We start from the raw sequence: 16,704 nt of genomic DNA on the forward strand, positions 1-16,704 counted from the left end.
CATTATCTTAAAGATCTGACAAAGAGTACTCACAACAGACATAAGTGTATTTCTGTCAAACACTAACAATATTTTGTTTAATGATATTTAATTGTCTAATATTTGCCAGCTGACGGTTATCCATCCTCTACTGCACGACTATGCAGCCGGGAGTCGCACTGGAGTGACGTCAACTTCCTCTAAAAACTGATTGGCTAAAGGAGCTGTCAATCTACAACTAGCGGACCAATGGTGACGCTTAAGTCTGCCCTGATTTGCATGAAACTCTAACGGCAACTTTTGGAAAAGCAAGCGCAGAGTGTGGAAATAAGAGCGAGAATAAAAACAGCACAAGCATACAAAACAAATAAATATGAGCAGAAAATATTAGAGAGAAGAAATAAAGGAGTAATATAAACAAAGAAAATGTCATTTTGTATGCAATTTGGATAACTTTGCATTCGTTTTTCAGTTTTGTGCAATTTAATTTTAATTCTGTTTTAAGATCAAATTTGCGCTTATTATTTTTTCATTCACGCATATTATTTTTTGAACCGTGACCTCAATACATTAGGCGGGAAATTTATTCCATACATCAGCCGGTTGATGAGATGAGTTCAAGTTGAAGTTTATTTGCCATTTGTACTAGTACAGCCATACATGTACATAGGAATTTTTGTAGCAGAGCTTGCTGAGTCAACATTAAAAGAAAACAATACAAAAGTCAACATGAAAGAACAGCTAACAGACCGCACACAATGAATGGACTACACACAATAAATAGACTGCACACAATAAATAGACTGCACACAATAAATAGACTACACACAATAAATAAATACACACAATAAATACTCTTAAGAAATACAATCACGAAAAACATTGTTAACATGGGTTATTGTTAATCAACCATGTTGAAACAACCCAGCAGTTGGGTTAAAACAACCAATTATTTGGGTCATTTTAACCTAGAAATGTGTTCTGTCCAATAGTTACCCAGCCCTGGGTTAAAAACAACCCAATATTTTTTAGAGTGATATAAAACAGACATGTTTGTTCCCTCGGCCATGTCCTTCGCCATCAGTCTTACTGTCGTTGGAAAAAACTGTTATAAAACCACACCCTGTGCTAAATAATACTGCCATATCTCAATTTTTTATATATTGAATGCTTAGGCCTAACCATTGAATGTGCAGGGTAGTGTGTGTCCCTGAGAATGTTCTTAGCTCTCTTCCTGCAGCGTTGTGTATATAGAGTGTCCATGGATGGAAGGTCCGCTCCGATGACCTTCTCTCCGGTCTTTACAACTCTTTGGAGAGCTCTCCTTTCTGCCTGGGTAGTGCTTCCAAACCAGACAGTCTTCTATAGGACTTCCTTAGCAAACAAAGTAAAACCGCCGTTGGGCCTTCTTCAATGTGGCGACAGTGTTTATGGTTAGTGTCTATGATTAGTTCTTTTGTTTTATCTACATTTAAAATGAGATCATTATCATCATTATAAGTCAGAATTTTGTCAACCAAGTCCCTGTAAGCAGTCTCATCCCCACCTTTGATCAGGCCCAAGACCGTTGTGTCATCATCAGCATATAATCGCAGTGTCATTTTGGGTAGTAGCACAATCATGTGTGTAGACTGAGAGTGAAGAGTTTTGGACTGAGACAACAACCCTGAGCTGTTCCTGTGCTTAAAGTGTGCTCAGTTGAGATGTTACCCCCATCCTCACTTTTTGTGGTCTGTCAATAAGAAAATCCAAAACCCAGTTACAAGTGGTGGTTGGAACCCCGAGGTCGACCAGCTTCTCAATTAGCTTAGTAGGTCGAAGCGTATTGAAGGCAGAACTATAGTCCAAGAAAAGCATTCTTATGTCACAAGTCGGAGCGGACCACCTCTAACGTGAGTCACGCCCCTCCCTCAGTTTCCACCCCGAGGAGGTCCCAAAATGCCCCAATGACCAAACAGACGAGAAACAGAATAAAATATAACAATCTTTATTAAATATTAAAAAGGGGAAAGGGGAGGGGATTCTTAAAAGGTAGGTCCGGGGCTTTGGATAGCTCTGAGTCGCTTCTGACTCTCACAGGGAATTACAGGTAGGTCTTCCGACTTCCTCTCTTCATCCACACGTGAATCACAGGGGAGTATTCTCAGCTTTCACTCTTGTGTCTTTCAGATGGACTCCAGGTGGACGCTCCAACCTCCCTTCCTGGACGTAAGAGCAGAAGCAGGTAAGTATGGGAATGGATAGGTAAGTACCTTAACTGCCCACCTTAGGCGTGTAGGAGAGTACGCTGGGCTTACAGCACGGGCGTCTAGAAGGTATACAGGTGCGTGCCTGGACTTGGAGCTGGAAACGTCTAGAAGGTATACGGGTAAGTACACTGCACTTGGAGTTTTAAGGCGTACAGGTGAGTACACAGGTAGGTACACTGGGCTCTTAGCTGTGAACGTACAGGTGAGTATACAGGGAGGTACACTGGGCTCTTGGCTTTGGGGGTTCAGGTGAGTATACAGGAAGGTACACTGGGCTCTTGGCTTTGAGCGTACAGGTGAGTATACAGGAGGTACACTGGGCTCTTAGCTTTAGGTATACAGGTGAGTATACAGGGAGGTACACTGGGCTCTTGGCTTTGGGCGTACAGGTGAGTATACAGGGAGGTACACTGGGCTCTTAGCTTTAGATGTACAGGTGAGTATACAAGGAGGTACACTGAGCTCTTGGCTTTGGGCGTACATGTGAGCATTCACGGAGGTACACTGGGCTCTTGGCTTTGGGCGTACAGGTGAGTATCCTAGGCTTTTAGCTGGAATGGATTCAACTCACCGGCCCGTGGATAGGCCCACATCAGGCTTTAGCTCTTCGAGGCTCGGGTGGCTGGAGAGGACGTATATGCACAGAGCAACTTCTGGCCTTCCTCACTGGGACAGACTTCTAAGGAACACTTTGACGTTGACTTCCAACATGTAGTGGAACAGTCCCACGACGACACAGAGCCCTTGGCTCAGACCTACAGCAGAGAACACACAGACTTCCTTTGACAATATGATGCTTCAATGGACATTCAAGGGGAGATACAACACCTCTTGGCTTCAGACAGAAAGGCAGATGGAGGCACAGGTCAAGGCTGCGGCACGTTGGGCTTAACACGCCCACACATGGTATCACAAGGGTGGGTAGGTTGAGGTAATGCGCCACACCATGTGATGTATTGCTCGAGTGGGCCAATCGCTTCCCTCTCCTCTATTCCAAACAGCAGGACAAGAGATCTAGCAAGGGGTGGGCATCAGAAAACACTCACAGATGTTTAATTCTACACAGAGACAGCACGTATGATTTTTCCACACAGCAGCCAATTCAAGTTTTTTCCTCTTTCGTTACTCCGCACAATATTCACAGCAAATTCTTACTTCATACGGTTGCCACGCCACCACCAGGCGGAGGAAAGGGGTTAAGGAGTCGCAGTCGAGTGTGTATATATATATATCAAAGCGACTGGCCTGAAGTCTTTCAAGGTAGATGTGTCTGCTTTCTTAGGGACTGGTATGATAATAGATGACTTAAATAAGCGCGGTACCCAGAGCCGGCCCAGCCACTAAACGACACTTGCAATTGCAAAGGGCCCCGTGGCCAGCAGAGGGCCCCCTAGAGTCAATGGCAGCTAGTGGTTGAAAAAAATTATACATCAAAAGTAAGATAAAATAAATAAAAATAAATGGATCTACAGCGCTCTTTATCAGGCATCATGATAAGCACAGTTGTTATTTATTTAGTTCTTTATTATGGCGAGTTCCCCGCTAATCTTGACCCTGACTGACCTTACGAAGTCACTTATCACCTGATCAATGTCTGTCAGACTAGGCTTGTTTCAGATGCAGCTTGCCTTGCCTGGAATTGAGATGAGAGCAGACGGCTGCCGTGAGGGTAGGTGTGAAAAAAAATTTAGGCAAGCCGGACACTTTCTGAATCTCGCTGTGTTGTGGTCTGCAAACGTCAGCAGTGGAAGAGATCGCGTTCGCGTATTTTATCGCGGATTAAATAGATGCAACTGAAATACCACCAAATGCATTTACATTAAGATGTTTATAAGGAGAATCAACAAAGGTGAACTCTTCATTACTGGAAAAGGCTACTTAGTAAATATTGGGATATAATCTAAGTCTAGTGGTAATATAAATTCGTTTTTGTGTGAAATATAAACAGCTCACAGTACAAATAATTCAACACCAATACAAAAGTTTAAAGGAATTAATAAAAATTATGAATGTCATAAGTCAAGAATTTTCTATTTATTATTTTATATTATATTTTATTTAAATGTTATTCTATTTACTCTATTTCATTCAAATTATATATAGGCTGTTGTTTGTGTCTCTTAAAGGCGGAGTCCATGATGTTTGAAAGCCAATGTTGATATTTGAAATCACCTAAACAAACACGCCCCTACCCCAATAGAATCTGGACCTTCCGTTGATAGACCCGCCCCACACATACGCAACCCGGCATTTGATTTGATTTGATTGGCTATAAGTGTGTTTTGGTAGTCGGCCCGTCTCCTTTTCCAACGCGTTTTTCAAACATCGTGGACTCCGCCTTTAAACTCTGGTGTCAGTTAAACATTAAATGTTTTTCTTTGATTGTCAGTGAAAAATACTTTATCAGTCTTTTTATTCAGCAAGTTCATCCGTGTGTGTTCATTGCACTGCACTGCCATCCAGTTCAGTGGTATAATACTTTTCCTGTTAGACATCAAATATGGAACTCAAATCAAAAACTCAAGGGGGCAGTTTCCCTGACAGGAATTAAAGGTGCTCTAAGCGAATTGAAGCGTTTTAGACCATAAAACATTTTTTGTTACATACCGGAAACATCTCCTCACTATCTGCTTGCTGCCTGTCCGCTGATCAAACTGTAAAAAAACGCGATCTCTGTAGACAGCCCAGGCTTCACAAACGGCAATATCAACAAATGGCCAAACCTAGCAGCACAAAACGAAACAAAGTATTCCAGCCAATAAACGACAAGAAGGATTTGGGGGTGGGGGTTGGGCGCGTTCATGAAAGCACGGAAGGGAGGGGGAGGGGGAGGAGTTAGCTACGCTCTGTCTGTTTGAAAACAGTTCAAACATCAACAGGAAGTGACGTCGCACATTATTCGCTTAGAGCGCCTTTAAACTAGTCCTAGACTAAAATAAAAGTAGGCTAAGAAATTGAAAAAAGCTTGCACTGACAAATCTTAAAATACACCAGTGCCCTTTGTTAAGCCTCAAAATGCACACAAATAATGTTTTTAGTAAGGCATGTTTGTTAAAATTAGTTATGTTTTCTAATTAAACTAAGGCCGAGTCCTGGCTTAAGATAATCCCTGTCCGGGACCACCCCAAGGTCTTTTATTGTCATTCTTTAGGCTACATGTTGCCACAAAAGAACGAAATACGTACTCAGGACCAGCAGCGTAAAAAAAAGATAATTAACATACAGTATACATAGAATAATTTAAACATAATTTAATAGACAATTAAAAAAATAACATAGTAGATATAATATGTACAGTATAGTTATAAAGTAGTAATTTATTTTCTTTAGGCTTTACTTAAAACGGTCAAAGGGCCCTGACCAAATTGTGCTTTGGGCCCCCGAAGGTCTAGGGCCGGCTCTGGCGGTACCACACCATGTGTAAGAGTCAAATTAATAATGTCTGTGTACACACCTGCCAGTTGTTCGCCACAGACCTTCAGAACTTTTGGCGATACTCCATCACGTCCCACTGACTTTGGGAGACTTCTGCTCCTTTTAGAGAGTTTAATGGTATTTTGTCATAAATGTGTGAATGATATCTTAAAAAAGGCGTAACATTGTTGTGTGTGTGAACAGCACATATTTGTATTTACTGGTACAGTCATTCTAGTAAATTTATGAAAGTTTACTACAATACCTATTTCAATGGGGCTAATGTCTCCTCAATGTGTTATGGCACACACCTTCACTGATGACTTAATAAGGACATAATATGTTAAATGTCAATGTTTTGTTATAATTGTGTGTTGTTTCTGACAGGTGGCATTGAGTGAAACCAGTATATACCTTAGACATGAGGTGGCACGCTCCACAGAAGGCCAGCAGCTTCTATTCATGGTACATCAACACATTTCTGTTTATTGATCAAATGCATCTTAGTATTACAGTGCTGCCAATCGTGTTGGCTGATTATTTTTGCCTGTGCTTTGTTTTTTTGACATTTTGGATTAGGATAAAGGCACCTGTTAATCATTCAATGTAAACACAAACTTCTCACTAAAACACACATTTCACACTACAATTCACTTGTTTTATAAATGCTAAACACACGCAGGCAAAAGTTGAACACAACACCATTATCGAGTAAACACAGCAACTCAAAATTCTACACACTTATCTCATGGTATTTTTACCAATTGTGTGGATTGGAAACAGTCTGAGAGGCAGATGAAGAGTATGAGGAAGAACAGGACACCAGAGACGATGCAATTGGCAAAATTTGCAGTTGGATTGCTGACTTTACAAAATACAAGTGCTGCTTACAGTAATATTGAAAACTTACTATTACTGTCAGGATTGTAGGAAGACAGAACCCAATTGCAGACTCAGGTGAACACTTAACAGGTTTATTGAACAAAAAAACAAAACCCACGAGGAGGTAAACAAGGTAATGAACAGGCAGACTTTCAGGGTAACACTTAACTAGACAAAACAGACTTGAATAAATGTCACAGGTGGGAGCGGACTGCTCCGGTCGCGGGTCACGCTCCTCCTTCACTTCCACCCCGAGGAGGTCCCAAAACACACCAATGACCAGACAGACAAAAGGAATAAAAATTAACTTATTAAATATTAAAAAGACATGTAGGGGGAAATTAAATACTTAAAAAGGGTCTTAGTCCTCGGTTTCTCATAGCTTGGGGGGGCATTTAGGTCTCTTGGCTTCGGGTATATAGGTGGGTATGCAGGAGGGCGACGGGATCTTTATTTGGGCATACAGAAAGGCTCACTGGATCTTCTCTTTGGGCATACAGTGAGTATACAGAAGGGCCACACTGTTCCTTGCTTCTTTTTGTTGACGTGCCACCTCTCAGTGAAGTAGGGGTCCAGAGCCACCACCGGGCATGTATATGGAAAGCGGTCGTCTCACAACACCAGTGCACGTTCTTATCCATAGGGCTTCTCTCCCAGCCTAGAGGGTGACTACTGACAACATGACACAACACGACACTACAGACTTCAAGTGCACACACAGCAAAGGAAAAGGACTCACCCACTGCACTCCACACACTCACAGTGAGTTAAGGTCAGAACCACCTAGGGCCAGAGAATAGTTCCTGGATGTTAGAGGCACTGATGTCGGGCTCAACTGGCAGCACAATCTCCTACCGGTAATCCTGGCTGATCTCCAACGTGGGTTAACTGCATACCACTTAATACATGTAAACACGATGCTCCAATAAAGATGACCGTATACTCAGCCCATTGTGTGTATCTCTCTCTTTGTTCCAAGCTCTACAGTACACCATACACACTCTCCAAACTAGCTTCTCCGCTCCGTAGCGCCCAAAAACAACTGCTGGACAACACAACAACTCCTTCCTTTCGTCTCTTTCGGCCCCGCACTCTTTCCGCTTGCTTCCAAGCGATCGCCGGATCAACGGGGCCTCCCGACTCTTCAGAAGGCCTGTGTTTATGTCCGCCCTTGGCGGAAATGAGCGCGTCACGAAATCAACCGCCTTCCTGCGTTTCTGATGCCCTATTTATGTGTCTTTTCCTTACCACATTGCCCAATCAACAATCGCACCGCTCATTTTCCTCACCTGTTGCTAATAAACCCCGATTTGGGTTGCCATGGAGTTGAAGGAAGTGACTGGTGTTTGCAAATCACAGTCCGGGCGGAACCTTTCTCCACCGTTTTCAGTTCCGCCCTCAAAGTCACTCCGTGACATAAACTAACTAGACTTGATTTCACTTTATACAAAGACTCATGTGGAAACAAACACTCCAGATAAACAGACGATCGAGCACAGGACTCGAAACACAAGGGCATAAAATAGGGGAGCAAATCAAGAGGGGAACAGGTCACATGAATCAAACAATAACAAGGTGATTAACGAGGAGACGAGGTGGAAGGGTCAGGAAACATGGGCCTGTCATGATCCTGCCTCAAAACTAGAGTAGAACAAGGACAAGAGGGCAGAACCATGACAATTACTGGCAGTACTTACAGTAAAGTATTCGCTATATTCACTGAACTAAACTTGGGATAACAGTAATATAGATTTTAAACAGTACTTGTCAAGTGTGTTGTTATGTACAATAAACATGTATTTTTCTGTAAGCAGATGTCCTGGATGTTGTGTTTTCCATTTTTTTAAGGTAGTGTCTAATGGATGCTTTGTAGTTTTTTATATTATAGACTTCTGTGTGTATGATTTGAAAGCTTAGTTTGATTTTGAGTACAGGTGAAATGGTTTTGCAGGAATTGTTTGATTTTTCTGGAAGAGTCAGGGGTTCTGTGAATTTTGTTTAAAATTGGGATTTGTGTTTAAGGTTTTAAGAAAATGAGTGATGGTTTCAAAAAATGTGTTTTAGCAATTCAGAAAAACTGTAAGACAATTTGTTCCAGTATAATTGTTCTTTTCATTCAAACATTTACAATGAATTGGGGTGAGGTTCAATACTTCAATGATTCTAAAAAGTGATATAAGCCAAGTAAATAAAGACTTATTATTTTGAAAACAGGCATGATTTAAGTCAATTAAAGCTAGACATTTTTTCAGTGACAAAGAGCTGAAGTTTCACAATCAGCAAACAAACACACACAGAGAGAGAGAGAGAGAGAGAGAGAGAGAGAGAGAGAGAGAGAGAGAGAGAGAGAGAGAGAGAGAGAGAGAGAGAGAGAGAGAGAGGTGTTATCACAGTATATATCCAGAGGCTATTGTCTTTGTCTAGGTAAAGGTAAAATCTCTCAATATTGCCTAGTCAGATTTGAGGATGCAGGTCCTGTACCATGCGGGTTACACGCAGTCTAGTGGATAAGAAGAGATCCGATTGGTTGGATACCCATTCGAGATTGAGTATTTATACCAGTTGAGGAAGCTAGACTATTTACAATCATTGCTCTGAATGACCATCCACTTGCTTTAGACTTAAGAGGTTTTTGAGGTCTTGTTTCATCTGTGAAGTTACAGTTGCATATTTTCTTGGACAGCTCTGGGAACTCAGGCAACATGTCTGGGAAAGAGGACTTGGAAATCAATGAGATTCAGATATCCACCATCCAAGTGGCAACTCATGTAGAGACCACACTGAACGGGGACAGCCAGGCATGTACCCGTGGTGGGGCCGTAAAGGTGGAGAAAAGCCGCAACTGGGGATGGCTTTTGTCCGGATTCATCTGTTTAAATGTACTGCTCCTGGGAATTGTTTTTGTCAGCGGTAGCGTCTTTAACGGGGCGCAGATTTCAACTTCGCACCTACAGATTTTCCTCATCTTAATCGTTCTTCTCACTACCATATGGATGGTTTACTACAAAGCCCACACAGCGAGGGTGTATCGTGCTGTACTGTACAAAGACAGCCATGCCGGACCTGTCTGGCTAAGAGGTGAGTCTGTGCATTTGTACCTGTAAAATATGGCTGCAACTAACAAATTATTTTCATAATTATATTATAATTAATTATTTCGGGAGATTATTATTTTTAAATTAATCAACTAATCGAATAAAAAACATAAATATTACTTTATCCGATTTTTCACTTATTATAGCTAAATAAGGCACTAAATTAAAGTATTTACATGTAGAAGTGTACTTTTAAAAGTGCAAAAGCCACACACTACTTTGATTTGGACATTTTAAGCTTTAAATAAAAAAAGTTTGTGCAGTTTTTAAATAGTTAAACTGTCAGGGTGTGGTGGAGGATGATGATGATGATGACGACTGACGTAATGAATGAAATTATACTTTTATTGATATAGCAAAGAACTGGAAACATTACAGGAACATAACACTAACGTAAACATTTACCAACAAAGTGAGGAAGACAAACAGAGTATAAGTTGACTGATGAGGATTGCTGGCAGCCAGGTGCGATAAAGGTGAAAAAACATGAGGGCACAGAGAATGGGGCTGTGACATAAACATTTAATGTTTTTTTTTTAAGTTTTACTTAAAAAAGAAAAATGTATAAAGTCTTTTGCCACAGATGAATAAACTCATTTTAATCTTCAACTTCAGACTTTAATGAGAATGAAAATTTTTCACTATTAACAAAATAAACACGCCATTATAACAACCTGGATTTTACCCTTACTTTAAAACAGATGCTTAGTTTGTGGTTCAATACTATTTTTATGACAGCCCAACAACAATTAAACAAATATATTAAAGGATGAAATTAACCCTTTTAACCAGCATTCTTCTGCACTTTTGCTTTGTCATTGTCTTGCTTTTAAACAAACAAAGGTGGTGACGCGGTGAGAAGCAGCGACTGATAAACATTGACAACGAATTTCATAATCGATTATTATCGATAAGTTGTTGCAGGCCATTAAAATTGATTCATGACAAATGGCCTTAAGTTTCATTGAGATTGAGTTTGTCTAAGACTCTGCTTGTGTCTTCATCAGCTGGCCTGGTTCTGTTTGGCATCTGCAGTGTTATCATGGACATTTTTAAGATCGTTTACTATGTGGGTTATGCACATTGCGAGTCGCCGGTGAAGATCACCTTTCCTGTTGTGCAAGCCGTGTTTGTTATTGTGCAGGTATGTTTTGATTTATATAAAAGTTATATATTAAAACATTCAACAAAATTACACAATTCAATTTGATTGTTTAAGTATTTTTATTTACAATTTTTTTATTAACTTTTTTATGAGGTCAAGACCATTGAGTGTTTTATTATTACATAATATTATTATTCATAATGATGTAATACGCAATCTTTTCAGTTTACTGCTTTTTACCACACATTTGCTGTCGATACAAACCATTATTTTTCAGTATCAGTAATGGGATGATTTTAAATTTAAAAAGTTTAGTTTTCAATGTTAAACGTGTCGCCTGGTATCTAATATTATTTATTTATTTTTTTGAATATATATTTTAAACATAATCTTGTCTATTTTTCAGACTTATTTTCTCTGGGTCCACGCCAAAGACTGCGTACAGCTACAGCAAAGCATCACACAGTAAGTCTGAGTCTTATGCTAGATCAGACTGACTCAAGTTACTTTGATCTGTTTAAGTCATGAAGACTGAGTGTACACTTTAAATTTAGCGTAAGGAAATATTTGCCAGACTGAGGATTGGCTAGAAAACCAGTATGTCAAGTTGTGCTTCTTGAAAATTGGGCGGGCATAGTCAAATATTTACAATCTTTTTGTAGTTGTGGTCTGATGTTGACGTTGTCGACGAACCTTGTGGTTTGGATGACAGCCGTGACAGAGGAGTCGCTTCATCAAACCATTATTCCAAGAAACGGTTCATTTAACACCCCTCACAGCTTCAACTTGACCGAGAAAGCAGCAGGTCAGTAAATGCATTTCTTCTCATTCTCACGATTTAGTCATTTATGATGAGGTGGTGCATGGGTTGGGTACTTAAAACAAAATCGATAAAATCTCTGTGAAATGTTTATGACGTCGCGACGCAGGTGGATCCTTACGTTTATTGCATTTTTCCCCTTGGCTTTCAGATATCAGTGACTGCGAATGCAGCCACGATGTATGTGACGTTTTCGAAAAGGCCTACTATTACCTGTACCCCTTCAACATCGAGTACAGCCTCTTTGCCTCGGCGATGACCTACGTCATGTTGAAGAACATCGGCCGCCAGATGGACGAACACCACAACCATCATCTCAAATTCAGCATGTGGGACGTTCTGGTCGGTCCGGTGGCCGGACTCATCATTCTGGTGGTGGGTCTGGCTACGTTTGTGGTCTACAAAGTGGACACGTCTAAAGAAGACCCAATCAGGAAGATGAAAGCCCTGACCATTTATTACAGCAACAACATAGTCACCGTCTCACTGATGTCCATAGCGACTCTGTCCGGTTGTATTATCTTCCGGCTGGATAAGAGGGAGCATGTGTCCGAGAAGAACCCTACGCGGAGTCTAGACGTGGGACTGTTGGTGGGAGCTTCGCTGGGCCAGTTCCTCATCAACTACTTCACTGTAGTGGCTTTGTTGGCGTCAGGGGTCAAAGGACTCGTGAACAAGCTCAGTCTGATCTCGTCTCTTATGACCGTGATCCATATGTGTCTACAGAACGCCTTCCTCATCAAAGGCCTCCACCGAAAGCCGTTCAAAGAGACGCACACGGCCACCATCTTCACTAACTTCAGGGTCGTTCAGAGAGACCCGGAAAGACGGGCCAGCTCTATCCTTCCGGCACACGCGCTACCCATCCCCTTGACGCTGTTTCAGAGCCGTCTCTCCTGGAAGAGGAGGATCCTAAAGGAGATCTGCGCCTTCTTGTTACTCTGCAATGTCATTGTAAGTACCTGACTTTATATTATTTCAGCCAACACACAGGACCCTACGCTATCCCACATCATGAAGGCCCAGTGTCCTGAAGTGTTTAGCTCCAATCCTTAAGTCTTCAAGGTCTTATTTATAAAACTGTGTGTAGGATCCTTACTAAAAGTCTACATACGCACAAAAGACAAAAATGGCATATGCCAAAAAATATTAAGACTTATAAAACAAAGCAATGTTCCCTTTATAAATCAAAGATCACCTGCAAGTGTGCGTACATGAATCATCCTCAGATCTCACCCTTCAAGCACATTCTCCCGTCAAGTTTGTTTTTTATAGATCACAACCTTTGCGTGGGAATTGCGTATGTACATTTCCAGACCCGTTTTGTGCGTATGCACGCTTTATAAATGAGACCCCAGGACTTGTGTTTGACCAGAGTTGAAGCTAAACACTACAGTTTCTATAATTGTCGGTCAAGATACGCACACGTCCAAATGCCTATTGTAGGTTTTCTGAGCAAAAGTTTATTACCTAGTGCAGCATGTCATTAGTCCCTTTCACACATACAGACTTTACTGGTAATTTACTGGTAAATTGCAGTTAACAGGTCATGTGTGAACAGAACCTTTCCGGTAAATCAGTGCTCCAAATTTACCAGTAAGACAGGTTGTAAGATTACCAGTAATTTACCGGTAAGTGCTATGTGTGAACGAAAAATATAGGATTACCGGCATTTGCGGACTACGTCAGACCGCGCTGACAGCTTCGGGACAATCAGAACGTTTTTATACAGATTTGGCGTTTACCCCCGCCCGCACTGTTTACGGACTGTTTCCACACACATGCTGCTTAAAAGTCGAGCACACCTGAAGTTTACGTCCACATTTCTTCACCAAAGTTGCTTAAAACAGCTTACCATCTATTTGCCAAACTGCCGACGTCCTTAGCACATTCTCTGTGAAGCCTGTTTGAATTTTTCAGTTTGAAGCCGCCTAACGCAATGTTGTTTGGTCACGAGATGTGCAAACAAAAAAATACGTACCGAGGATATGAAGTCATAACCCGCCATTGTTTACAAATACGAGCTCGCCGGCCGCGCGCCACAGGTAACGTCCGCTTTCTCTCCGAGATTACCGGTATTTTGATACTGATGTGTGAATGATGTCTTACGGAATGTCACTGCATGTGTGAACAGCACATTTTTGTATTTACTGGTAAATTCATTCTGGTAAATTCATGTTATTTACTGAAATTATTGTGTGAAAGAGGCTATTGTCTTTCGTTCCATTGCGAAAGTGTCTTGTGTGTATTGTTTGCCTCCTCCTGGATTAGTTTTGGTTTACGCAAGTTTCAAATGGTAATCCTGTCTATTGTTTGTATTTTAGCTGTGGATTATACCGGCGTTCGGAGCCCGGCCTCAGTTCGACAACACTGTCGGATCAGAAATCTATCAGTTTCAAACGTGGGTAGCAGTGGTGAATATCGGGATGCCGTTTGGGATCTTCTACCGCATGCACTCGGTGGCCAGTTTGTTTGAGGTCTGCTTTGCCTCTTAACTCTTACTGTCAGATGATGCACATCACTATGTAATATTATATATACCACATATATACATTTATTTTTATAGGGTATTTTTGTTTAGCTAAGAGTTTTATTTTTTATCGACAACTGTCGTGTATATGTTTGTTCGAGAATTTGTGGATGTCTTGTGGGGATCATGTTGAATGAACTGAAATCTTATGAAATATGTGTAAGATGTCACATATCTATTAAAATTTGGCTTAATGCTGTTACAATACTCTGAGAGTAAAGCTGAGAGCTGTACTCTTTATAGATTCAATGGATCACTGGATTTTACTCCGAATAAAATGAAGGAATATGGTGATATGCTTTGATTCTTTGGAGAGAAATGAAGTTTGAACCAATTGCCTCCATACATTGAAAGCTATGTTATTGATAAAACCACCGATTAAATTAGGATACAAGGAGGGTTCTAAATTAACTTTTTTGATCACCAGCCAATGTGGCTGGTTACTTTCTAAAGTTACCAGCCAATCAACATTTCCACTAGCCAAATTTTTTCCGGTGAAAAAGAAAAATTATGATTATCACTGAATGCATTTGATCATTTTATTAACATTGTTGGTACTTTGGGCACTCTCGTGGTCCTTTATAGGGATGCACCGATCCGATATCGGGTATCGGGGCGATCCAAGCCCTTTTTGCTGGATCGGATATCGGACTAACAGGACCGATTCAATTTCCGATACTATGCGTACCCGTAGTTGTTACTAACAAGCGATTAAAAGGACAAAGCATTTTAAAAGCAAGCACCATAAACGTTGTTATGCATTATATTTAAAGTCTTCTTAATACACTCTATAACTTCATGTAACAGCACAAATGCACATTTAAGATATTTAAGTTCACAGAAACTCTAACTTACTCGCACTGGTGAAGAGGACGGATGAAACGCGTAATTCATAAACGCACACATGATAACTGTTGGCTATTTTAAAAATCTGATTTTATAAAGTCTCAGTAAGCCTTTGGAAGGATGCAATTCACTATGTGCTGAACACAGGGCGAATCTCTCTGATCGAGTGCAGATTCCCACGGAGTAAGAGCATCAATTCTGCGCACAGGAAGGCATAATGGTAACGTACAAGATGATTTAGGTTCATCAATTCTGCGCCCGGGATGTGCATTAAAGTTCCGGTCAAGCGCATAATTCCCAAAATAAGGCCTTTTTTCGGTGACAGTTTTGCGCAATTAATGAAAATATATTTAGCATATTTATTTGATCAAACTTGTCTATTATAAGTTCTACTAAACACTGCTATTTGATTAATAATTCATGTTCTTGTAACTTGTAAATCATTTTAAATGATTGGTTTTTAAATGTAAAATTACACTAGATTAAACAGAAAGCACTCTACACATGTAACAATTTTATTATTAATTCAACAACGGTATCGGGTATCGACAGATATACAAAGCCCAGGCATTGGGATCGGTATCGGGACTGAAAAAGTCGGATTGGTGCATCCCTAGTCCTTTACTGCCTCAACTTTAAAACTATTTGTTCCCACCACAAAATTGTTGGTTTATAAACTTGACAAGATGTTTTCCTGAAATGTTTTCTCTAATGTTTGAGACATGACAGGGTGAGGATGTAGTTTCTCTTACCTCCCTTAAACTCATCATCTCTCCTTTCTGCTTTCCTTTCCCTGCTTTGCACAAAACATTTCTGATGTCCACAGAGGACAATAATGATCGAGTCAGAATAAGATTAACATTATAATTTAGAAACTTACTTTAGTTTCGTCATGTTTTCATTTCATAAGCTAACTCAATGGCTCAATGGACTTTTGAATGCGGTTGTGCGTGGATGAACGCAAAGACGCGCGGACATAAGATTTGTGCGTGGTTGCTTCAGTGCGCCTGCTACATCGCTTTTACAAGCGTTTGGGTCAGTGGCGGTTCTACACGGAGGCCAAGGATGGTCCGTGCCTCTGTAGACATGTCCCTGGCCATCCCTGTGGCCACCCCATGCTGAGCAAATAAAAAAAAGTATGAATTTATTTTGAATTTACACACGAGCGCCAAAAGCGGAACTAATGCGACGCAACGTTTACACGGGCAAATTAGAGCGGCGCACCCAACCACTGTGTAGATGCCATAGATATGTATAGGCTAGATGTCTCGCCCGCGCTGCTGGCCAATTGAGTGGAATGTTTGCATTTTGGCGGCCATCTTACCACAGGGTGCTCGCTCACTCGTAGCATTGAGTTTTAATGATGCAGGTACTTTTAAATTACCATAACTTGCTTAATTTTTTACCGATTTTCAAACGGTTTGGTTTGTTATAAACGTCAAAGATGTACCCATGACACTGCATACTTATACTAAAAATAAATAAAAAATTCATGAAACATGTTAAGCATCCAGAATTATAGCCACGTTAACAACGTTTGTAAAAAAACGTTTGAAAATCAGTAGAAAATTGAAAGTTATGGTCATTTAAAAGTACGTGCACCATTAAACTCAATGCTACGAGTGAGCTAACTGTCTGAGGTAAGATGGCCGCCAGGTGATGACGTTAGAGACTCCGCCGTAAGACATCTAGCCTTTATAAATATCTATGGTAGATGCCTGCAGGTGCTGCTCGGCAAGTGTCTCAATTTGTTCAAGCTCCCGAGGTTGTGAATGTGTATGCAG

At 40.7% G+C, this 16,704-nt stretch overlaps 1 protein-coding gene across 1 annotated transcript; it reads left to right on the forward strand.

Moving 5' to 3' along the window:
• The first annotated feature begins 1,261 nt into the window (after positions 1-1,261).
• On the forward strand, positions 1,262-14,039 carry LOC135745391 (proton channel OTOP2-like). The gene is made up of 11 exons (XM_065263692.1): positions 1,262-1,412; positions 2,149-2,203; positions 2,250-2,430; positions 6,030-6,107; positions 7,504-7,679; positions 9,208-9,602; positions 10,627-10,763; positions 11,131-11,189; positions 11,387-11,529; positions 11,696-12,498; positions 13,869-14,039. Exons 1-11 carry the CDS (start codon positions 1,262-1,264, stop codon positions 14,037-14,039), a joined length of 2,349 nt encoding a protein of 782 aa, XP_065119764.1.
• Positions 14,040-16,704: the final 2,665 nt, after the last annotated feature.

The sequence above is a fragment of the Paramisgurnus dabryanus genome, chromosome 3 (assembly GCF_030506205.2).
Source record: "Paramisgurnus dabryanus chromosome 3, PD_genome_1.1, whole genome shotgun sequence".
Taxonomy (NCBI): Eukaryota; Metazoa; Chordata; class Actinopteri; order Cypriniformes; family Cobitidae; genus Paramisgurnus; species Paramisgurnus dabryanus.